Source organism: Cannabis sativa, chromosome 3 (assembly GCF_029168945.1).
Source record: "Cannabis sativa cultivar Pink pepper isolate KNU-18-1 chromosome 3, ASM2916894v1, whole genome shotgun sequence".
In the NCBI taxonomy this organism is placed as follows: domain Eukaryota; kingdom Viridiplantae; phylum Streptophyta; class Magnoliopsida; order Rosales; family Cannabaceae; genus Cannabis; species Cannabis sativa.
The window spans coordinates 34,837,298-34,863,457 of NC_083603.1; the positions used below are offsets into that span (position 1 = coordinate 34,837,298).

The following is a 26,160-nucleotide window of genomic DNA, read 5'->3' on the forward strand; positions in this document are numbered from 1 at the left end:
AAAGTATTTAGCAAATTTTGAAATGATATTTAGGTTGGTTGAAACCTAAATTTTCAAAATTGTAGGTTTAATTTTAAATTTAAATTTTGAATTTTTTTCAATTTTTTTTTAAAATTTTCGAAAATATTTTTTTTTATTTAATTTAAAATTAAATAAATCCTACATCCAACTATCCAGCTAACCTTGTTGCACGAGTTTGTGTTTTAGCTTATGTGGAAGTTTTCAAAACCTATTATTGCTTGATTGCAAATAGCCATGGTTAACTTGTTGACAGATCCAATGATCAGATTTTAACTCATGGCTCCCTTGGTCAAGTTAATAATTTGTAACAGGTATATTTACAATCTTCTTTCATCTGTGTATGACCTAGCAACATGATAGGACCCATCCAAAGTGTGCCTGTGTGAGCCTATGTGTTTAATTTCATTATAAATGCATATAGGTTGTTGTTGCTAAATAAAATGCCATAGTCATTGATAGATTTTATTTAGGCCCATTTAGTTTTTGGGCTTAGTCAATTAATAACAGTTGTTCATTTTAAGGTTGAATTCCTCTCCTTTGGGCCTTGTGTGAGAGTTGGGAGCCATAGTAGTGGGTACGACATACTGAACCCAGCACCCCCTCACATGAACCACCCCAATTGTGAAGGCCCATTTGCCTGATTTGAATAACTGTACTAGGTTAATTAAACTAGTTTAACCAAATAAAATGGATTAGCAACATAATTAATTTCATTTATTTTGAAATTAATTTAAGAAAATTATAGTTTAAAGATTTTTTTATTCTAAGCTAAACTATATGTATTTTCTTGTATTTAATTAAATATAGAATTATAACCATCTAGCTTCTTTCTGAAGCTTAATTTAAATTTTTCATTAAATATTCCTATTTAAGTTGATATTTAGTTATCTACAACTAACCAACTTAAATCTGAATATCTTTTGGATTTAAAATTTCAAAATTAAGTTGAGGAATTTTAGGCATTGGTTATTAAGATTCTTTAAGATATTTTTTAAGTTAATATCTTTTCGAATATTAACTTAAAATGGAATATTTTTAAATTAAGTGGTTACAACTTAATTTTGGATATTTAATTAAATTTAAATTTGAAAATATTTAAGTTCTAGATTTTTTCTAATACAACTTTAATTAGATATTTTTTCAAATTTTGTGGAAAAGATACTTAGTCAAATAAAATATTTGCTAGATAGTTATTTCTAGACTACTTACTATTTTTAATATTAAATAGGAAAATATTATACATTGTGAAATTAATTATTTAAATAATTAATTTCGGTAAAATTTATTTTAAGTATATTTTTTCCTAGTATTAAACTAGAGATTAATAATTAAGCCTTCTCTACACTTAATTATTTATTTCTTGAATTTAATACATTTAATTAATTTGAAAATTAAATATCTAAGTTGATTTTCATCATGATACATAAATATTTCTTTTTCATGACACTTAATTAAATAGAAACTTATTTTTAGTTGAAATTTATCTTTTCAACTAAATTTAAATAATTTTCAAAATATATATATTTTTTATTTTATTAATCAAATTTCGTAATTGCATTTCTTAAATGCTGGAATTTCGAATTTTATTTGAAAAATAGATTAAAGTTGTAAATTATTTATTTTAATTTTGGACCAACTTAAATCAATGATTTTTTCATTTAATGATTAATTAAAATAAATGAAGTAAAATATATTTTTCTTTATTTTATTAATCAATTTTTGAAATTGTATTTCATAATGCAAGATGATTTCGAATTTATCTTGAAAAATAGATTAAGTCATAAATTAATTATTAATTTTAATTAATTCTTGAATCAACTTAAATCAATGATTTTTTCATTTATTGATTAATTTAAAATAAATTGAATTAAAGTATATTATTAGAAATTGAATTAATTAGTCAAAGGATAAATCTAGATAGATGACATTTTTGCTTGAAGTATTTTTCTAATGTATTTAATTAAATAGAAAATTAATATTTAAGTTTATTTTCATCATCATACTTAAATATTTGAAATTTTTCTTATATATTTAATTAAATAGGAAAATTATATTTTTTGTTGTAAATTAATTTTATTAATTAATTTTGGGCCAACATTAAATTAGAATAATTTTTTAAGGATTTATTTTTTATTTTAACATGCATTTTCAAAAATTTTATCCTTGAATACTTTAATTTTTCGAAATGCAATATATTTTTATAAAATTAAATTTGAATTGTAAATTAATTTTGTAACAACTTAAATTGAATATTTTTCTAAATATTTATTGGAAATTATTACTAAGATGGAAATAATTCATATTATTTTCATATCCATCTAAGTAAAATTTATAAATATTAAATTAAAATTTATATTTAGAATTTTTCATTCTATATTGGAAATTTTAATTAAATAAATATATATATATATAAATTAAAATAAGTATCAAAGAAAATACAACTCACTTTAAATAATGAGCTTTATTATTATTAAGATATTCGATCTCCATTGTTGGTCTTACAATAGTTAAATGTTTTCAATATAACCTCGAGACGCTAGACTTCGTCCCCCTATGGATGGTTATTCGTTGAACGCATTTAACACCGTAAGATCTCCTTTGATAAGTGTTTTGTAAGTTTTCGTCTCTATTAGACTCTCCCCTACGGTGACTACTTAGAGATAAACTTATAAAACATGAAACAATGGTGGAAGCTCATAAAATGAAAATAACCTTGACTCTCGCCTACCGGGACAATGTGGGATTCTTATTTTGATCGAATAAAAGGTTTCTAGAATGGTTTCTATTTTAGATGAGCTGACAACTGTATTCAATAAATGATACTTTGACTCTCGCCTACCGGGACACTGTATCAGTTTGTTGGAAACCTTGGAAATTATTTAGGATTGTATGTTTTAGTATTTTCACTTGTCATTCCTACTTGCTATATGTTTAATAATTTCTGAATTGTGTATGAATTTATATTGAACCATGTTAATTTCTGTTATTAAATTGTAGTTTAATTTCGAATCTTCATTGTTGGTCTAACATGTTTGTTTATCTAATGAGATAAATTCCTAATGGATTTTCACCATTAGACATACATAATAGTGTAAGATCTCGAAAAATGAATATTGTATATGCAACATCTAGCTGTTCATCAATTGATGACACCTTAGACTAGTATTTTTACAATATGAAACAAGAAGATTACATAAATAAGATTACTTTGTCTTTCGCTAATCGAAGCATCGTTGGATTCTTATTTATAAACGAAATTATCCTAATTCCTCTTAGCTTATTCATTTCGAATTAGCTTCAAAACATATCATTGGATGAATGGTCTATATATCATTTCATGTCATTCTATATTTTCTCTTAAGAAATTAAATGACGCATATGATTATAATCCCGAAATTCTATTCCCAATTGATATAAATCCTCAATCTTAGAAATCTCCTACTTTTTGGGCAAATCAGACTTAGAGTTAAATTAGTAGTGGTGGTCCAAGATAGAATTACTCATTATATTTGGTATAAATTTAAGTCTTTGACTTTAATTTTAGATTCCAAACAGAAATTTTCTTATATTTCTAATTCCAGAATACAATACAATTACACTTTCTCAAGTGTTTAATATCCATCTTCTATTAATGGATTCAAACTGTATGGAATATGAGTTAGGTATTCTGTGACCAGGATACACATGCACTATTCTAAGAATTCTTTGATGTAACTAAATCTAAGTAATCAAAAGACACTACCACATTTTTTTAATCTATGGCATTTGTATCTTGTTCATAGTTGATTTGACAAGATCAATCTCTGCAAAGAGTTAATATGCCTATATCCACTGAAAGTAGTTCATCTCATTCGCAGATGGATGTACATTCAGGGTTGGATATGAGTTTTTCGTTGTATTCTTAAAACGATAACTCTAGATTATACCTTTTAGCAAGAAATTTGAAATGTTTATAAATTTCATTAATTTCTAGCAATGGTTAAAACCATTAAGGTAAGTGGTTAAAGATCTTGTGAACTGATAGGGGTCGAGAAATAGTTAGTAGATATGTAGTTCAAAGATCATTAATTTGATTTTTGAATTATATCCAAACTTACCTCCCCAGAAATTTCGAGTTGCATGTTGATGATTAGTTACTAGTCGTTGCCTAATTCCTTCTATGGTAATACAATTTCAGAATGATGTAATGGTTGTATACTTAATGTAAATCATTACTAGATTCATGGATGACCTAATCAAATCTTAAGAAAAGCTAGAACTGTTAACCATGGTTTGTTAGCTATTCTAAGTGATTACGGGTGGACCATCCCATTGTCAATAGATAAGAAAGTGTTTGTTCAAACAAATACTACTTTTCTAAGAAAATGACTAAGTCTGAAAAACAAGTAGCAAATAAAGGAGATATTTAATTCTTGATTCCAAAAGTGTTCTATCATTTGACATATGATGATCCCACTGCCTCTGTTGTCTTGTCACAACCAAAGAGGTCAATACCATTTAGTTTTCTTAGACATAATTCACGGTACCTTGTCGTAGTGGGAGAGTTTCTAGGAACTCACCTTCTTATGACTTGGGAGACACTAGTGATTCAAATCCATTGTGAGTTTAAACAAGTAATGGATTGTCAAGATAAGAAACTAAGAAGAAAGCCCAATAGAACTATGGTTTAATCCATTCACATGGAGTAACCTAAAGTTTTCTATTACAAGGACATAAAAGGAAATTTTCGTTTATAAGTCTATTCAATGGACATAACAAAACTTCCTGTTCCTAGTATTATAGGTTTGAGTTTATCTAAACCTATGGCTTGTGGTATACCTGGTAATTACTTACTCTAATGCAAGCAGCTTACTTTAGTAAGATGCTGAAGCATTTTCTTTCTAATGGAAATCTATAGAAGCTTCAAAACTTCTTAGGCATAAATTTTATTTATCTAAGGAAAAGTCTCAACTATTCTAGAAAAGATAAAGCCATGAAAGAATTTCTTAAATCAACAATGAGAGGTCTTAGATATGCTTTAGTATGCCTTAGATCAGACAGTTGTTGTTGAGTGGGAGTAATGAGTAGGTATCAGATTAATCCAGGAGAAGAACATTGAAAGACAATCAAGTAAATCTTAAGATTAAGAAGAGGAACTATATGTTAGTCTATAAGGGTGTGTTTAAAACTCTTAGACTACACCATATCAGATTTAGAAATTTGCCTTTGTGCTAGTAAATCTTTCTGATAAGATGGTGGTTACTCTGGGGGCGGAATAGTGATTTTGGAGAAGTGTAAAAATCTATCTGAAGTCTCTAGGTCTACCAGAGAGGGACTGAATGTTAAGGTTGCAGGAAAGGTATTTATTCAGTCTAAGGAAAGTTCTATACATTTTTGGCATCATTCCAAATTGCCTTAAACTGCTAGTGTTAATTTCCTGATTAACCAAAAGTAGTTGCCAAAGATATAGAATCGAGTATCCCAAGAGAGTAGACATATAGAGAGGAATTTCACATTATCAATGATTTTGTGATTAAAGGAAGAGTAATGGTGGAGAAAGGTTGTGATTAATTCAACCTTTCAGATCCTATTACGAGTAGTTTACTACTACTACACTTGATTTGTATATCAAGGTGTTGAGATTATTTGAAATGCACTTTTTGTTTTATATTAGTGCAAGTGGGAGTTTGTTGGGTTTTATGCCCTAAATAAAACTCATTTCAATATAATCAGATTTACTTATTAATATAGATCAGAAATAACATTTAATGTTGCATGGTTCACATGATTTATTTCATGATTATATGTACATAATGTATAAATTCATCTGAAACCCTTTTCACATACTTGATCCTGTTTATTGTGCCGTCAACACATTGGAAAGTAAACATGACTATGTGAATAAAGTTTCCTAGATTTATCAGACATAGGGTTTTACTGATATGATAATCTACAACAGAGTTTACTTGCATTTGGAGAAGTGCTATGTTCTTTCCAGAGCATTGGTTAAAGTAAAGCTCAGGTTGGATGCATGGAGTATGCATCGGAAGGGACCGATATTGAACTTTGACTTAGATTTATTAAAATTACCGTAATATCTATTCAAGTCAATATCGCCTAGTTGATCCTAGATCAAATGATCTTAATCCTGATATGATTAGGCTCAATCTCGAGAGGCTATTCATGTTCTTTGATTTGTTAGTTAAGCCTACTTTTAGGTAAGGGTGATACGTACATTTTGGGAACACGGTAGTGCAATTGAGTGGGAGCGCTATCATAAACATAGAATCTATAGCTTCTATCTGGCGAATAGTAAGCAAGGGATGATCTCCTTCGAGCTTGACCTAACGAACATAAATGGTGGAGTACTCATTTCACATAAGCTGAAATATCATTTATACGGGGTCAAGTGTTTTAAGGAATAAATACATTGTAGGGTGTAACGGTAATTTAATCCCTTTACAGTGTAGATCATTCATATAGAGGATCAGTGATCAAATTAGGATTATAACAATAGATAACTAATGATGTGTCTATATGGTGGAACATATAGAGTGTAAAGCCCGCTTAGTTAATTTGGAAATTAGCAGTTGTTTATGTTTAATCATGAAATTATTTATAGCTAATTAAATAATCTATGGTACTGTTATTTATGGAATTCAGAAATGCATGATTATGTCATCAGTAGTTTTTATATTTCGCATTTCCGGTGTCCGGTATTTTGGAACTCGGCGTTTGGCTCAGTAGAAATCACAACTTAGTATGTTAGTAATTTGGGGACGGGTTTTAGACATTGGGAATGTCGGGAATGGCTGGGAATTTAGAATGTCCCAAAAATACCCCTTTAGTTTGATTTATGTGATTTTACGGTGGAGGGGCAAAATGGTCTTTTTGCCCCATTAGTGTTTTGTCTTTTAGTGACTTTTTATTTAAAAATTAATTGTTTATTTTATTTATTTGTTGGCTGAAATGAAATGTGTATTAAGTGACTTTTACTCCTTTTTCCCTCATTTTACAAAACAAAACCCAACACTTAGAAAAATTTAGAAAAAAACTCTCTCAAAGCTTTCTCTCTTTTCGGCTGGGAACTTGGGGTGGAAAGGTTGGGATTTTCTTCAAAATTCAAGCTTGATTCAACTTATAATTGTGAACTCTTGTTGTGGTATGTGGTCTCTAACTTCCTCTCTTTAAATTATTGGAAAAATTGATGAAAATGGTGATGCATGCATGATTTTTGGTTGCTGTTGCTGCTGTGTTTTGGTTGTTAAATTATGAGGTTTAAAGCATGTTAATTGATGTTAATTAAGCTATGTTGGAAGCATGTTGGATAGATTGTTTAAAGTTTGAGTTTCTATGCAAAAATGTGGTTTTTGGAGGAAAATATTGTGAATATGTTTCTGTGTTGTTGCTGTAGTTTCTGTTAGTTTTCAGAGGTGTTATTATGCTAGTTTAGGTGGATTTAAGCTAGTGGAATGCATGTTTAGGTGGATTTGCTCAAGCTTGAGTTTGGAACTCAAAGCTTGAGCTCCAATGGTGATTTTTGTTTCTGTGGTTTCTGGGTTAGTTTGTTGCCTTAGATTTGTTCTAGGGAAGGTTTAGAGCAGGTCTGGAAAGTTTGGTACCAATTGGGGTTGAATTGGTCGAGTTATGAATTTTTGAAGTTGCTGCCTGCGAGGAACCGGAATTCCGGTTGTGCATCCGGAATTCCGGATGGGGGTCCTGAATTTCCCAGAACCGGAATTCCGGTTGGGCAACCGGTCTACCGGTTGGGAGATTTTTCAGAACCCTAGTTTTCCTCGTTTTTATGTTTTTAGGGGTATTGCCATGCTTTTTATCGATAGGGAAACTTTTAGTTCCAAGTTTTAGTCCCCGGGAAGTGATTTAGCGTGTCACTTATAGCGTTGTGATTTTTATGGTTTAGGAGCCAGTAATCCACCGCTCGGCTTCGATTCCGGTCGGGTTGGCAAGCACACCTGAAATCGGAATCCAGGTAAGATTAGTATAACAGTATGCATATGTAGATTACATGTTTAGCGTGCATGTAGGAAGCCTGCTAGATTACATTAGTTATGTATTTAGGCTTCGAACCATCCAACCCTGTCACGTCGGTACGAGTGGAGTATGACCGAGCGGCGGAGTATGGCCAGGTTCGGCCGATCAGCCGACACTTGGTTGGTGGTTCGATCTTATTGACCTATCCCGTCGGTACGAGTGGAGTATGACCGACGGCGGAGTATGACCGGTTCGACCGATCAGGAGGATACTTGTCAATAGTACCGTCCCCTGAACGTTCAAAACTCAGTACCATGTTGGACATGGCAGTAGTGGCTCAGTACCATGTTGGACATGGCAGTAGCGGGACTCAGTATCGTGTTGGACACGGCAGTTAGTATTATGTATGATATTATTATGCTTTTCTTACTGAGTCTGTCGACTCACGGTTATGTTCATGTGTAGGTAAAGGCAAGGCTATAGCCGATGGACCGTGAGCGAGCTTATGAGATTGTACATGTCGGGGCGGTTAGGCTGGAGCGTACGATCCTCGGGACGACAAGGCCGAGTTTTGTAATGTGGTCGTTAGACGACTTTATTTTGATGTAAAAGTTAAACAGTTAAAACGTTTGTAAATGATTTTATAAATCGGGATCCCGAGACTTTTATAATATGGTTTATAAGTTTAATTAAAAAGCAAAATTTTAATTAATCACGTTTTTCCATAAACCTCGTTGATTAGCAACGAGCTGCACAGTACGTTTAAAAATCACGTAATACGCCTAAGATAGTTAGGGTGTTACAATTTGGTATCAGAGCCGCCAGGTTGTCTTCCGAAGATCGTCACGACATGTACAATCATCATCAGCAGTTAGCTCGGTTCACGGTTCAGTAAGCCTTTATTGCTTTAGTAGTTTAATTTATTCAGTTATGAAAAAGAAAAGCCTGTTAGGAAGCATGTTAGTAGCTTGATAGTAGAATAGGCGCATGTTTCATTTCTAATTTCCAAATTAAGCGGCATTAGTAAGCTCGCCTTGAATACGACCTGATATGCCAACTCTTGGTTTCGCAGGCGGTTCTAATCAGATTGACGCCAGGCGGACTACCAGGAGTCAGGGCAACTCCGTAGGGTCGAATCAGGGGCAGGGAGCTCAGTTTCCCCCACCTGCCAGGGGCCGAGGTAGAGGTCCCCGAGGCAGGGTTCGTGGCCGTGGTGATGAGAACCCGCCACAGGCTGCCCGAGCTCCCCGGCCGATCGGGGAGCCCGGGTGGGAGTTGCGGTTTGCGGAGATGCAAGCCCGGATCGAAGAACAAGACCTCGAGATCCAGAGGTTGAGACAGCAGGGTGCTCCTGCAGTTCCAGTGCCTATAGTTCCAGTGGCACCTGCCCCAGCTGCCCAGGCCGAGATAGTGGTGGCGGCCCATAGATTGGAACCATTGTATGAGCGGTTCCGGAAGCAAGCACCTCCGGTATTCCTGGGAGGTCCAGATGTAATGAAAGCCGAGCAGTGGCTGACGGTGATCACCAGGATTCTGAATTTCATGGGTGTCACCGGTAACGACAGAGTGGTGTGCGCCACGTTTCAGTTCCAGGAGGACGCCCTGGTATGGTGGGACATGGTGTCTCAGATCCATGACGTCACCACCATGACTTGGGAAAGGTTCCAAGAACTCTTCAACGCAAAGTACTATAATGAGGCGGTCAGAAGCGCCAAGAGGAAAGAGTTCGTTCACCTGACCCAGCGGGAGAACATGAGCGTCACTGAGTATACTACTCAGTTTGATCGGTTGGCGAGGTTAGCCTCGGGAATTGTGCCGACCGACTTCAGCAAGAAGGAGAAGTACTTGGACGGGTTGAATCCCAAGATCAGGCATGACCTGATGATCACCACCGACGACAGCACCACCTATGCTCAGATGGTGGAGAAGGCACTGCGAGCTGAGGGCGCAGTGGGGTGCATGTCGGGAATCGGCCCGGTACTCGGTTAGTGGCGGAGCTCCTACCCCTCCTGCATCAGGCTATAGCAGGGGAAGTAGTGGTTCGGCCATTGATCAGAGGAAGAGGGCACCCGCTGCTTCCGGTGGCTCGAGTCAGAACAAGAGGTTCCGGGGGAACCAGAACAGAGGGAGTCGTCCTGGTGGTACTGAGACCCGATTCTCCTACCCCGAGTGCCCTAGTTGCAAGAGGCATCATCGGGGTGAGTGCAAAGGTCAGGGATGCTTTCATTGTGGCATGCCCGGACACTTCAAGAGGGAATGTCCCCAGCTCCGACCAGAGGCACCGAGAGCTCCGGCGATACCCACTCCAGCCAGGGTGTTCGCTATCACGCAGGCTGATGCAGATGCCAGCCCATCAGTTGTTACGGAGTCGGCTTTTTATTAACAACTCGCTTTATTCGGTCTTTGTTTGATTCTGGGGCTACACATTCTTATGTGGCGGCCAGAGTCTTTAGTAAGTTGGGTAGACCCTTTGATAGATATGAATCATGGTTTGGAACCCTGTTACCTGGCGGAGAATTGGTTATCTCCAATAGGTGGATTAGGTCTATGCCGATCAGGATAGATGGTAGAGAGTTAAGCGCTGATCTGATAGAGATGAGCTTAGTCGAATTCGATATTATTTTAGGAATGGATTTCCTATCTAAATATTCGGCGAGCATTGACTGTAAGAGGAAGATGGTGGTCTTCCAACCGGAAAGTGAAGAACCGTTTGTATTTGTGGGTTCGGTTCAGGGATCTCAGATTCCGGTGATCTCGGCTATGTCAGCGAGAGAATTATTGCACGGCGGGTGCTTAGGGTTTCTGGCCGTGGTGGTGGACACCACTCGGCGAGACACCGTTCGGCCAGAGGACATCAGAGTGGTTCGGGAATTTTTGGACGTTTTTCCCGAAGAACTTCCAGGGTTACCACCTCAGCGGGAGATTGACTTCGTGATTGACTTGGCACCAGGGGTGGACCCGGTTTCCAAAGCCCCGTATAGGATGGCTCCAGCTGAACTTAAGGAATTAAAGATTCAGCTCCAAGGGTTGCTTGACATAGGGTTCATTCGGCCCAGTGTGTCACCACAGGGAGCCCGGTTTGTTCGTCAAGAAGAAGGATGGATCTATGAGGATGTGCATCGACTACAGAGAGTTGAACAAGTTGACGGTGAAGAATAAATATCCATTACCTAGGATCGATGACTTGTTCGATCAGCTTCAGGGGAAGACGGTCTTTTCTAAGATTGATCTCTGTTCGGGTAATCATCAGTTGAGAATCCGAGAGGAGGACATTCCGAAGACGGCTTTCCGCACTAGGTATGGACACTACGAGTTTCTGGTTATGTCATTCGGACTAACCAATGCTCCTCCAGCATTCATGGACCTGATGAATAGAGTATTCAAGGATTTCCTCGATATCTGTGTGATTGTGTTTATCGACGACATCCTCGTGTACTCTCAGTCAGAAGAGGAGCATGAGTTACATCTTCAGATGGTACTGCAACGACTTCGAGAACATAAGCTCTACGCCAAGTTCAAGAAATGTGAGTTCTGGTTGTCTCAGGTGTCCTTCCTAGGGCACATTGTGAGTAAAGATGGGATCAAGGTGGATCCCGGGAAGATTGAATCCGTCAGGGATTGGCCAAGACCGAAGACAGTGACAGAGATCAGAAGCTTCTTGGGATTAGCTGGGTACTACCGTAGGTTCGTGGAGGGGTTCTCCAAAATTTCAATGCCCCTAACCGAGCTTACAAAGAAGAATCAGCGATTTATCTGGTCAGATAAATGCGAAGCTAGTTTTCGGGAGGCCGAAACGAGAGGTTGATTACTTGCTCGGTACTAGCTTTGCCTTCGGACAAGGAGAAGTTCGTAGTCTCATCGTGACGCATCCAAACAGGGTTTGGGGTGCGTATTGATGCAAGCCGATCGGGTTATCGCTTATGCCTCCCGTCAGTTAAAGGATTATGAACAGCGATACCCGACTCATGATTTAGAATTGGCCGCAGTGGTTTTTGCACTGAAGATTTGGCGGCATTACCTTTATGGGGAGAAGTGCGAGATCTATACCGACCATAAAAGTCTCAAGTATTTCTTTACTCAGAAAGATTTGAACATGAGACAAAGGCGTTGGTTGGAATTAGTGAAGGATTACGACTGCGAGATCCTCTATCATCCCGGAAAAGCCAATGTAGTGGCTGATGCCCTGAGTAGAAAGGGTCCCGGGCAAGTAGCTAGCATGGTTCAGATCTCACCTCAGCTAGCAGAGGATATGGTTAGATCCAGCATGGAGTTTGTGGTAGGTCAGCTTCACAACTTAACGCTGCAATCTGATCTATTGGAAAGAATAAAGGTCGCTCAGATGACAGATCCGAAGTTAGTGAAGATCCGAAATGAGGTATTGGCTGGTCAAGCCAAAGACTTTTCAGTGTCAGACAGTGGGATGCTTTTGTATAAAGCCAGGGTTTGTGTTCCGAACAGTGTGGAACTTAGAAACGAGATCTTTGAGGAGGCTCATTCTACTCCATATTCTCTGCATCCCGGCACCACCAAGATGTACCAAGATTTGAAACCGTACTTCTGGTGGAGCGGTATGAAGAAGAATTTGGTAGAATTCGTGTCGAGATGCCTCACTTGTCAGCAGATCAAGGCTGAACATCAGAGACCAGCAGGGTTGTTGCAGCCTCTAACCCTACCAGAATGGAAATGGGAGGATATTACGATGGATTTTGTGGTCGGGTTACCTAGGACCACGGGTATGCATGATTCCATCTGGGTAGTGGTGGACCGATTTACGAAATCTGCTCATTTTCTGCCGGTTAGAACAACATTTTCAGTGGATCAGTTGGCAGAACTGTACGTCAGGGAGATAGTGAGACTTCACGGGGTACCGAAGTCTATAGTTTCGGACAGGGATCCGAAATTCACCTCCAAATTTTGGCAAAGTTTGCAACGGGCAATGGGTACGAAGCTGAAATTCAGTACAGCATTTCATCCTCAGACAGATGGTCAGTCCGAAAGGACAATTCAGATATTGGAGGATATGTTGAGAGCCTGTGTTATGGGCTTTGAGGGTTCATGGAGTAAATATCTACCGTTGACAGAATTCTCTTACAACAACAGTTATCAGAGTACGATAGGGATGGCTCCCTATGAACTGTTGTACGGTAGGAAATGTAGATCCCCTATCCACTGGGATGAGACAGGGGAGAGGAAATACCTAGGTCCAGAGTCAGTTCAGCGGACCAATGAGGCAATAGAGAAGATAAAAGCTAGAATGCTTGCCTCACAAAGCAGACAGAAGAGTTACGCAGATCCGAAACGTAGAGATGTTGAGTTCCGAGTAGGGGACCATGTGTTTTTGCGAGTATCTCCGATGAAGGGGATTAAACGTTTCGGGAAAAGAGGCAAGTTATGCCCTAGGTTTACAGGACCTTTCGAGATTCTCGAGAAGATAGGTCAAGTGGCATATCGGTTAGCTTTGCCTCCAGCCTTATCAGCAGTGCACAACGTATTCCATGTCTCAATGTTGAGAAAATACGTTTCAGACCCCTCTCATATACTCAGTTATGAGAGTCTTCAGCTTCAGCCAGACATGTCATATGAAGAACAACCAGTGCAGATCCTGGATAGAAAGGATAAAGTCCTTCGGAATAAGACCATAGCATTGGTCAAGGTTCTCTGGAGAAACAGTAAGGTGGAAGAAGCCACCTGGGAGCTTGAGTCAGATGTGCGAGCTCAATATCCAGAGTTATTCAGGTTAGATTTCGGGGACGAAATCCTTTTAAGGGGGGGATAGTTGTAAAGCCCGCTTAGTTAATTTGGAAATTAGCAGTTGTTTATGTTTAATCATGAAATTATTTATAGCTAATTAAATAATCTATGGTACTGTTATTTATGGAATTCAGAAATGCATGATTATGTCATCAGTAGTTTTTATATTTCGCATTTCCGGTGTCCGGTATTTTGGAACTCGGCGTTTGGCTCAGTAGAAATCACAACTTAGTATGTTAGTAATTTGGGGACGGGTTTTAGACATTGGAAATGTCGGGAATGGCCGGGAATTTAGAATGTCCCAAAAATACCCCTTTAGTTTGATTTATGTGATTTTATGGTGGAGGGGCAAAATGGTCTTTTTGCCCCATTAGTGTTTTGTCTTTTAGTGACTTTTTATTTAAAAATTAATTGTTTATTTTATTTATTTGTTGGCTGAAATGAAATGTGTATTAAGTGACTTTTACTCCTTTTTCCCTCATTTTACAAAACAAAACCCAACACTTAGAAAAATTTAGAAAAAACTCTCTCAAAGCTTTCTCTCTTTTCGGCTGGGAACTTGGGGTGCAAAGGTTGGGATTTTCTTCAAAATTCAAGCTTGATTCAACTTATAATTGTGAACTCTTGTTGTGGTATGTGGTCTCTAACTTCCTCTCTTTAAATTATTGGAAAAATTGATGAAAATGGTGATGCATGCATGATTTTTGGTTCTTTATTCTTCTTGTGTTTTGGTTGTTAAATTATGAGGTTTAAAGCATGTTAATTGATGTTAATTAAGCTATGTTGGAAGCATGTTGGATAGATTGTTTAAAGTTTGAGTTTCTATGCAAAAATGTGGTTTTTGGAGGAAAATATTGTGAATATGTTTCTGTGTTGTTGCTGTAGTTTCTGTTAGTTTTCAGAGGTGTTATTATGCTAGTTTAGGTGGATTTAAGCTAGTGGAATGCATGTTTAGGTGGATTTGCTCAAGCTTGAGTTTGGAACTCAAAGCTTGAGCTCCAATGGTGATTTTTGTTTCTGTGGTTTCTGGGTTAGTTTGTTGCCTTAGATTTGTTCTAGGGAAGGTTTAGAGCAGGTCTGGAAAGTTTGGTACCAATTGGGGTTGAATTGGTCGAGTTATGAATTTTTGAAGTTCTTTTGCGAGGAACCGGAATTCGGTTGTGCATCCGGAATTCGGATGGGGGTCTGAATTTCCCGGAGGCAGAAATTCCGGTTGGGCAACCGGTCTACCGGTTTGGGGATTTTTCAGAACCCTAGTTTTCCTCGTTTTTATGTTTTTAGGGGTATTGCCATGCTTTTTATCGATAGGGAAACTTTTAGTTCCAAGTTTTAGTCCCCGGGAAGTGATTTAGCGTGTCACTTATAGCGTTGTGATTTTTATGGTTTAGGAGCCAGTAATCCACCGCTCAGCTTCAGTTCCAGTCAGGTTGACCGGCACACCTGAAATCGGAATCCAGGTAAGATTAGTATAACAGTATGCATATGTAGATTACATGTTTAGCGTGCATGTAGGAAGCCTGCTAGATTACATTAGTTATGTATTTAGGCTTCGAACCATCCAACCCTGTCACGTCGGTACAGGCTGGAGTATGACCAGCAGCCGGAGTATGACCGGTTCGACCGATCAGGCTGACACTTGGTTGGTGGTTCAGTGCTATTGACCTATCTCGTCGGTACAGGCTGGAGTATGACCAGCAGCCGGAGTATGACCGGTTCGACCGATCAGGAGGATACTTGTCAATAGTACCGTCCCCTGAACGTTCAAAACTCAGTACCATGTTGGACATGGCAGTAGTGGCTCAGTACCATGTTGGACATGGCAGTAGCGGGACTTAGTATCGTGTTGGACACGGCAGTTAGTATTATGTATGATATTATTATGCTTTTCTTACTGAGTCTGTCGACTCACAGTTTATGTTCATGTGTAGGTAAAGGCAAGGCTATAGCTGATGGACCGTGAGCGAGCTTATGAGATTGTACATGTCGGGGCGGTTAGGCCTGGAGCGTACGATCCTCGGGACAGCAAGGCTGAGTTTTTGTAACTGGTCGTTAGACGACTTTATTTTGATGTAAAAGTTAAACAGTTAAAACGTTTGTAAATGATTTTATAAATCGGGATCCCGAGACTTTTATAATATGGTTTATAAGTTTAATTAAAAAGCAAAATTTTAATTAATCACGTTTTTCCATAAACCTCGTTGATTAGCAACGAGCTGCACAGTACGTTTAAAAATCACGTAATACGCCTAAGATAGTTAGGGTGTTACATAGAGCATTCTATATAACTGAGAGTGCAATTCTAAGTTCTATTCGTGGATTCAACGAAGAATTAATAAGTTAGTGAATTTTAGTAATAAATTCTTGATCTACTTATTGGAAGCTCGGTTATATAGACCCATGGTCCCTGCACTAGTTGAGATAATATTTCTTGTAAGACTCATATAATTGGTTTATATTAATCAATTATAATTCTCAATTTAGACTATGTCTATTTGTGAAATTTTCACTATGTAAGGGCAAAATTGTAAAGAAAGAGTTTATAGGGGCATATTTTTTAATTATGATACTTTGTATGGTTCAATTAATAAATATGATAAATGAAAATATTATTTAATAATTATATATAGTTATTAAATAGTTAGAATTGGCATTTAAATGGTTGAATTAGAAAATTGGCGTTTTTGAGAAAATCAGATGCAGAAAAGATAAAATTGCAAAATTGCAAAAAGTGAGGCCCAAATCCACTAAGCATGGCCAGCCACTTTTATAGGCAATTTAAACTGATATTTTTATTATTTTAATGCCAAATAATTCAAACCTAACCCTAGTGGAATGCTATAAATAGATAGTGAAGGCTTCAGGAAAATTACACTTCTGAATGAGAAAACCTGAGCCTTTCTCTCTCTACCTTGGCCGCCACCCTCTCTCTCTCTCTTCTTCCTTGATAATTTCGAAATTCTTAGTGTATGAGTAGTGCCCACACACAGCAAGTGATACCTCAATCATAGTGAGGAAGATCGTGAAGAAAGATCATCAGCAAAGGAGATTCAGCATCAAGGATTCAGAGAAAGAGATCCAGGTTTAGATCTTGATAATACTCTGCTACAGAAAGGATACAAGGGTTAGAGATCTGAACGGAAGGAGTCATTATATTCCGCTGCACCCAATGTAAGGTTTCCTAAACTTTATATGTGTTTATTTCATGGTTTTAGAAAGTTCATATTTAGGGTGTTAATCAACATACTTGTGAGTAGATCTAAGATCCTGGTAAAATAATTTTCAACATAAATGCCTTATAGAAATATATATTCAGAATTATCAGATTCATATATATAGTTGGTTGTATGTGTTAAGTATTATCTTGATTTTATGCAGGAAGGTTAAACATTGCTGATCTTTTTTGAGGTGAGAACTTATGATAATAGGCATACTTGTGATTTGGATGCTGTAAGAATAAAATATACAGGATTGTTGTTATCATTTATTAGAAACTCCTTACCCTTTTATTTTATATTGATATGAATGTGAAGAGTTTTGTAAATTTAAATTAGTAGTCATCCTCTGTTCTATGTTTCTGTGTGTATATGCAGGTGGACGAAAAAAGTTTGGGGTGATCTAGACCTTTGACGGGGCTTCGCATTTAACGGGGATTTAGAGTTGGGCTCGTGTTCAATCTAGACTATTCATGTTTAGAAAATGAGCAATTTTTTTTTTAGAAATGTATTTTGTAACTGGGTTTTAGTTATAACTTTCATTTTATTTCTTATTTTCTGAGTTTTAAGTGTTGATATCAAGTGTTATTTTGGTTGGGTTACTGTACATTTGGATTCTTAGTATGAAAAAAGATTAGTATTGGTAAAAAAAATTGTTCATTTGTAAACTCTGTTGATTTTGGTAAAATAGTTAATACAAAATATTTGTTTACTTAATTAAAATTATTATTGTTATATTTAATTGTTTTAGTATATAATTAATATAAATTATTATTTATAATATATAAAATTTAAATTAAAATAATTAAATATTATTTTTTTGTAGAAAAATATTTAATATAGTGACACTTTTTGTGTGTCATTATATCTCTAAATATATTAATAAAAAAGAAAAATAGGATATAGTGACACTTCATGTGTGTGGCTGTTACCTTTTCTGTCTGACAAAACCTGACACTATATGCCTATAGTGACGCGCAGAAAATGAATGCAAAAAGTTTCAGTGACACGTGTGGATTGTCACTAAAAACTGCCTTTCCAGTCAGCCTCATTAGTGACGCGTGTTGAAGTGTCACTGTACACTTTTAGAGTTACTCAATGTCTGTCACTAAAACCTAATTTTCTAGTAGTGGCTCTTTGAACGCGAGATTTATCGCAGTGCGGAGTTCCTCCTGATCATGATGTAGGGTGTTGGTATGACCCTACATGAGTCCAAGAGCAGCATGGAGGTTTTGGATCTCAGTGTCATCTCCAATGGTCGTTTGAACATTGGTAGCGGGCGCAACAGCTGTGTTATGAATACCCTGGTTGGCTGCTAAACTAGTATTCCCAGTCTCTTGCACACCAGGCGCAATTTCATCCAAATGAGTCGTCACACCATGACCCGCGGTTGACGGTTGTCTGGGATTAATAGCTGGCGAAACCCTTGTGTTTCGCGGGTTTTGCAGTGCTGGATCCACCTCTTGTGGATTTTCCGGGTCAACCACAACCCTACGAGCCTATACCACAATCGTACTTGTGATTAAATTTAGAATGAAGAGCGATTCTTGATTCTACTCTCAATGAAAGCACCAAAATATTGACCTCGCTTTTAGCCAACGACAATGAGTCTAATTTAGTAAGTGACAAGTAGTTTATAACGATTGAAATATGATAAAGAAATATAAAGACACAAGAATTTTATAGAGGTTCAACCCCCGAGCCATTCGGTAATAGCCTAATCCTTGATATTTGTATTGACTGAAGAATAAGTATAAAGATTCCACTTCTTATAGCTCTTCGATAATATCTATGAATATGAATTCTTAGATAATATCTCTCTCAACTTGAATGTTTTCGACCCTTTGCCCAGTGAATATGCATCACTATTTATAGGTCTATGAGCTTGGAGAGGAAGTATTTCTTTTCTCGTTACAATTGATATAAGCAGAAAGATTGCATAGTAAATACAGAATACACTGATTGTGGGATTTTGACTGCTTGCCATGTCTTTGTAACCTGATCCCCAAGTTATAGGAATTTCCATGATGACTCACAATGCGAAAACTGAATTCGCTAAGTGTTTGTCGTTCTGCAAGGGTTGCTCATTGCTTCGTTTTGAGCATGCATATGATGTATCTTGTTCAGACTGTGTCTTGCGAGCAGATACCCGTAGTTGATTCCACGTATCACCATTGTGTGATGCTACGTTAGAGTGCAAAAACTGGGATAACATCAACCATTTCTTCAACATCAATATTCTTTGTTTCCTTCAAACCCCTGATCGTTCTAAGGTGGTGACACAAAATACCAAATGTTTTTTCTATCCATACGTGTATTTTCTATACAAGCAAAGTCACTAGCATGTATCATTCTAAAAATATTTAGTTGACAAAATTGGTGCCTATGAAAAGAACTTTCAAGAAATCTATTTCTAGTAATATGTCTATTACAACAAATAATATATACTTGGAGTACGAAAAGAAGGGTCATCTTATTTAAGATCTCCATATTTTAAAGTAAAATTGCTACAAATAATTGAAAACAGAGTCGTATCTGCTTCAAATTTTGATATAGTAACTCACTTATATGCATTACCAACTATGTAAAGTAAAAAATATGTAAAAAAACATCACAAAAAAAATAATGATAAGTGGTGGTTACATTCACTTATTAATGCATATTGAACTCAAAGAAATAATAGAACAAACACATAACATACACATAAAATTGTAATTAAACTCAAAGTTAAATATAGAAAAGTGAAATTAATAGAAGATTTAGTTACATACTTTTCTTGGCTATATATGTAGTACATACAAACTGGTTTTTGTTATAAATATTTAATTGGCTTACATTCCACAATTTCCTTCATCAACACGTTGTGATGATTGTTCTGATTATTTTGTCTACACAATTATAGATGAAATGTGATCCACAAAAATTAAAGATAAATGGGTGTACAGAAATTACAGACAAAAAAATTAGCTTTCAACTCCATCTCATGCCTTAAACACACTTAGACTAACAACAGAACAAGGGTAATTACCTAAATACGGCAATATAAGCCAAAAGCTCATTTAGTGAAAATGAATTTGCAAGAAAAATGATAAAAAGTGTAGACAAACGGGTATGAATTCAGAAAATCCTTAAGCCCTGTTTACAAATTGCTAAGATAATATAAGATATTTCAAAAAGGTATACTAAATTTGTAATACCCATAGATTAAGAATTTGATTAGAAAATCCTAACTAGTTAAATGTGTATTTATTATAGAATTATATTATTATATAATTTATAATATGTGAATGAAATTGGAAAATGACATGATAAGACCCCATTGGTGAGCCCAAGGCATTTTCGTAATTTTGACCTGAGAGAGGTAAAACTATATATTGAATTTAATTGCGTGCTTATGGACTATATTATTATAAAGTATACTTGTTGTGTCCTTTTTTGGGTATTTTCTGACAAGTCGGTGCAGTATAGTCACAATCGGGTATTTTGAGCTGAACCGGGTTCAGGGCGAAATACATTTTTGGGATTTTATAGTGGCATTTTATGGTAGAGTGAATAACTTGAAATTTATTTAAGTATGTATGTGATGAAAATGACTTTTTTGCCCTTGATAAAGTATATGTCATATATAGGTTCTATGAGCATTTTGGTCTTTTGACCCATTAGTTAATTATTATCTAAAAGGGAATTTTTACAAAATGAGAAATTCATTTTTCTGGTTTGTTTAGCCCTAGCCAAACCCCTTTTTCTCTTCCTAGTTAATCATTTTTAATTTTTGCTTTAATCTTGAAATCTTACTTGGAATGGAGTTAATTGTTGGTGATGGAAGCGTGTGGGTGATGGAAGCTTGTGGGTGATGGTAAGCTTCAAACTTTGCTACTCTTGAGTTTAATTCTGAGTTTTGTTGCTGAAATTGATGATCATAAAATCATGTCTTTGGGTATTGAGTGTTCTTGGATGCTTGTGAAGTGGATTGGAGTTTATAAATGATTATTTTGTTGTTTGAACGTGTTTAATTGTGGGCTATGCATCTTTATTTATTAGTGAGTTTTTATGGTTGTTTTCAGAAGTAGAAAGTCTGATCTTTTTAGCCCTATTTATTATTGTTTGGATGAGTAAAGCTTGTTGTGATATTCAAGCTCTTGATTATGTGGTCGAGTTGAATTTTGCTCAAGTGTTGAGTTTGTTTGGATTATTGTTAATCTGATTATAGAATGCTTATTTTGTTGAAGATTTAGACCCGATTGAGTTATTATTATTGTTTAATTGTGTGGATGAGCAAGTTTGAGTTCATGAACTCAAAGCTTGCTCAACAATGGCACTTTTTGATTATTGGTGCAATTATTGTGTTTGAGCTGTAAAATAGGTTTAATATGTTATATGTTGATGCTCTGGAATGTTTTGTGGTGATTGGGATAGATTTGATTTTGTTATGGAGGCTTAAAAGTTGAGATTTTTCATGTTTTTGTGCCTAGAAAAATGGAATTCCAGTTGTTTCAGGGCTGTTCCAACCAGAATTCCAATTGGAATGTATCGGGGAAGGCTGAATTTTGTTTCGGCCATAACTTTTGACTCAGAAATCCGTTTTTGACGTTATTTATATCGCTAGGAAGCTCATTTCGAGCTCTATATGTTTATCTATATTTTGAATGCCAATTTTATATTATGTGAAAGTGGATTTAGGGATTAACCCTATACTTGTGAATCCCGGAAATTGTGACTAGGATTATCGACACCTAGCCAGGAGCACTCGGGGGTTTGGAATCTCCACGTTTGCGGGACATCAGGAGAGACACTAGTTGCACGTAGAGATATGCGCGGTGAAACTTATATTGAATATTATATTTATGATAAATTATAAAACCGAGATTAGGGTTATTACCCTAAAGTGAAGGATTTAATGCCATAGGGTTATTACCCTAGTAATTATTAATGTGTACACTACTACAATGTTAGCCTTTAGAGGCAGTTTTTTCAACCCCATTTATAAAAAGGGAAGCTAAAGGGTGTGAAAATACCCGCTATGTTCGAAATTGACATTTAGAGGCGGTTTTTTGATAAAAACCGTAGGTATAAAATTGCATTATACCATTTAGAGGCGGTTGGAAATTAATTATTTTTTTTTCTGAACGACCCTATGGCGTCGGTTCCTCCATAGGAACCGACGGCATAGGGTACACGGTTTGCTGACACGTGTACCCTATGCCGTCGGTTCCTATGAAGGAAGCGACGCCATAGGGTCGACCCTTGTATATAGGGTTCGATCATCTTCTTCCTCCCCACTTCACTCAGCCAACCCAGCAAAAAACCAGAGAGCCTTTTCCCAGCAGAAACCCTCGTCGAACCCACCTCCTCCCCACCATATCTCCCCCATTTCTCAACCATTTGAGCCCATTTTTTTTTTAAAATCCTCCATTTTCGATACTTAATAACATACACCTAAAAAGTTTTGATTTTTTACCCTCTTTGAGTGTCATCCGAACCCAAATAGTAAAGTTTGGGTTTGAAATCCGGCCACCCATTTTTCTTGAGAAATCCTTGAATCTCAACCTCGTTTAAGGTATAAATATTGCTTCTATTCTTTTTGTATTATGTACATTGTTTTATTTTTTGTTTTTGTAAATTATTATTTGAGTTTTTTTTTTATTTTATTAGTTATATTATTGTGTTTTATGTGTATAGTGCCAGGATTTTTTACGGTGGTCGTCGGATTGCGGTTATTAGGTAATAATTTATACCTCAATGTATAGTATATATATGTATTTGTATATTTTATTGAATATTTGTATATAATGTGTGTATATAGTGTGTGTATATTTTTTTATGGAAATAAATTTTGTAATTGTATTTTATATATTTTTTGTAATATATATTTATTGTGAATAGAATGACATTGGAGGGATTTCATTAGTTTAGAAATAAAAATTTCAAAATTGAATTAGTGTGTGATATAATTTTATTTTTTTGAGATAATAGTGTGAGATATAATTGATTATATATATGTATGTATAATTTAGTAACTAAGTAACTTGTTACATTTTTTTATAACTAGTTATAAGTAATGAAATAATTAATTTTGTAATTTCGTTGTATTTCTTTATATTGTAGGGGTTCGACATAATTTTGTGTGTAGCGTATTTGGGCTTGCAATTATAGGTATATACTTTAACTAACATTTTCTTATTATATAATTAATTATCAATGCATGTTAGTTGAGTTTGAATATCTTAAATATTCATCCGTAGTGAAGTAGGTTCTGCGAATACATGTACTGCGGTCGGATGGGTGGATAAATTTTGTATTGTCTATCTGTTTTGTTTGTTATTTTAGGAACTTGTAAAATTTTTGCAAATGTCCAATTACAGCCGTTATGCTGCCGAAATTTCGGTAGAATTAGGATAAATTTTACTAAAACCATTCATAATATTTACATAATACAAATAACTAGTTAATTATAACATAGTGATAAGAAGTTAGGTCACATAAAAAATAATAATATTCACATTTATGTAAACTTTTTAATTTTACCAACATTCTAATCAACTGAACAACCTAATAACATGAACTAATCTAAAACGAAAATTTGAGTAATTTATAAATAAATATGAATAAATTGTGTGAGAAACTTAGTTAGTTACATTGTGTAATTAGTAACTAGCTATAATATTTCATATACACTACTTGTTATATATATAGCTAACTTTAAAGTTTGTTTGTTAATGGTGTAGACATGGCGAACTCGGAATCAAGATCTGATTCGGGCGCAGAAAATGAGTGTCCAACCACAATACCTACACGAGGGCCGACGCAAATGAATGAAATATCTAAACTAATGGATCAGGGCAAAAGAGTGGCCCTCGAGGTTAATGACAAAGGTCAATACTGTGGAAAAAGCTATGCGAAGCTCGTATCCACTCTAGGAGTCAGATGTCGGCAGACAATAGGATTGGCCTATAAAAACTGGAAAGAAGTCAACCCGACTCTGAAAAATAAAGTTTGGAAAGACATACAGGTAAGCTTTTATTTGTTAGAATTTTGATTTGTTTTTCTATTACTTCAAATGTTGACTCTAACTGTGTTTGTTTTCCTTCAAAATAGATGGGGTTCATTGTGCCGGACTCCTTCAAACATGATTGTCTCATCCTAGCTGGGAAGTTAATGAAAGACTTCAAGAGTAGGATGACAAAAGACATCATAATGCTCGCGTTGAAAGAGAATGATCTGGGACGACTGGCACAAGTCCCTGAAAAGCACCCCGAGATCGACGCTGCTGATTGGTGCAAATTTGTTGAAAGTCGACTAACTCCTGAATTTCTGGTATGCTAATTATATTCACACTAACATAAACTCTTAAATACAAGTACATGTATCTAATGTATTTTTTTGGCATTGTAGGAATTGAGTAAGGTGCAACGTGAACGTTCCTCAAAAATTCAATCCAGACATCGAAGTGGTCGGAGTGGAATGGTGAACGTACGGGAAGCTGTGGTAAGTAATGCTTAAAATTTAATGTGCTATAATGTGCTATACAATTTAATTGGTACCCATTTCATTGTTATAACATTATGTAGAAAAAGGACCTCGAAGTTGCAGATCCCCCCCGCCACCGTGTTTGGATTAAATCTCGCACCAAGAGTAGAAAACTTGTCACTGATTACGACAAGGAAATTGCAAAGAAGATAGTAAGTATATATTAATCCTTAATTGAGTTCTACTCATGAGTTAATGTATATAATTCATATACTAATTGCTTGAATATATGCGTGCATTAGGCTTAATTAGAGGAGAAGCTTAGTCAGGGACAAATTCAGGTCCAGGGCCAAAACGTTATCCTGACGCAGGCGCTCGGGACACCAGAGCATCCTGGACGTGCCAGGGCTGCTGGGTATGCTATTACTTCAAATGTTATTTATTTAGTTACACAAATAAAATCGTTGCTAATTTGCATTTCATGATTTGTAGGTTCCTGACCAGGGCATCTCAACTGTTTGGAAGGAAGAAAAGGGAAGTGTCTGATGCTGTGGCTCGGCAAGCGAAGGAGATTGAAAAATTAAAAGCCGAAGTCCAATCCCTTAAGCAGCAGAGAAATGCTGCCGAACAAGAGGAAGAAGGAGAGGTGGCTGGTGAGGCGTATGTTCCACAACCATACGCTCCTCAGGATGAGGTGTTAGGCTATTTTTAGCCTATGTTTTGGGTCACATTTTATAGTTATTTTTCTTCTTTATTATTGTTTTTGGAATAGAATTACGCTTGTTTTCTTTGGTTTCAGGTTTCAACACTTGGAATGTATAAATTGGACAAATTTCGGAAAATAGTGATCTATAAAATAGAGAAATTTTTGAAAGAAAATAAAGCTGAAACTTCAAGCCTAAATTCGACTATGTTCTGATCATATTTTGGAAAAAGTCAAAACATAAAAATTTTAGATCTCTTTCTTATCTTTCCAACGCATCTTGAATCAGCCTATGTAGAGTTTGTATGAGAAAGTTATTCTCATTTTACTGAAAGAGATCGAAGCAGAAAATTCCATCTCGCCGCGGCGAGATTTCCATGGCCGCGGCTAGAAAGTCTGGGCAGAAACGTGGTTTTTTGATGCACTTTTGGCCGCGGCGAGACCACTTTTGGCTGCGGCGAGCGTCCGTACGGTCAGGGGTATTTTTGTCCCATGAACCCTAAAAATTAGATATAAATAGAAAACTGCGATTGGAAGTCAAGGGAAGCGATTTGGAACCCTAAAACACAGCAGAGAGCGGCAGGAAGAGCAGAGGAAATCAAAGTGAAGATCCAGAATTCATCCACCAACAGTTTCTTTCTCTATTCCTCTTTAATTTATTTATGTTGAATATTGCTTTAGGAATGGTTATGGATTTGTTTCTGAACTAAATTTCCCATTTAGGGAGGATGATGATTGTTGTTTAATGTTTGCCTAGTTAATGTTTAATTACCATTCCTCCATTCTTGTTTGTGAAATTATCTTAATTTGGGTTTAATTTTATGTTTAAGATTGATCACCTTATGCATGCTTTATGATCTCAATTCGAAATCTGAAAAGTGAGAATTGAGAATGCTAAAATTAGATAACTGATGCTCTATGTGAAACGAGAGTATTCACATGACATATGTGACAAGTAGATTATTACCTAATACTGATTTCATGTTAGTTTAATTAAGGAATTAATTAGATAATATGTGATTTAGAACCTAGAAG

General features: G+C 36.0%; 1 protein-coding gene across 1 annotated transcript; it reads left to right on the forward strand.

Moving 5' to 3' along the window:
• The first annotated feature begins 20,436 nt into the window (after positions 1-20,436).
• LOC133035717 (uncharacterized) lies at positions 20,437-24,877 on the forward strand. Its single transcript, XM_061111862.1, has 3 exons — positions 20,437-24,269; positions 24,348-24,440; positions 24,524-24,877. Exons 1-3 carry the CDS (start codon positions 24,051-24,053, stop codon positions 24,647-24,649), a joined length of 438 nt encoding a protein of 145 aa, XP_060967845.1. The 5' UTR covers positions 20,437-24,050; the 3' UTR covers positions 24,650-24,877.
• The last annotated feature ends 1,283 nt before the right edge of the window (positions 24,878-26,160 follow it).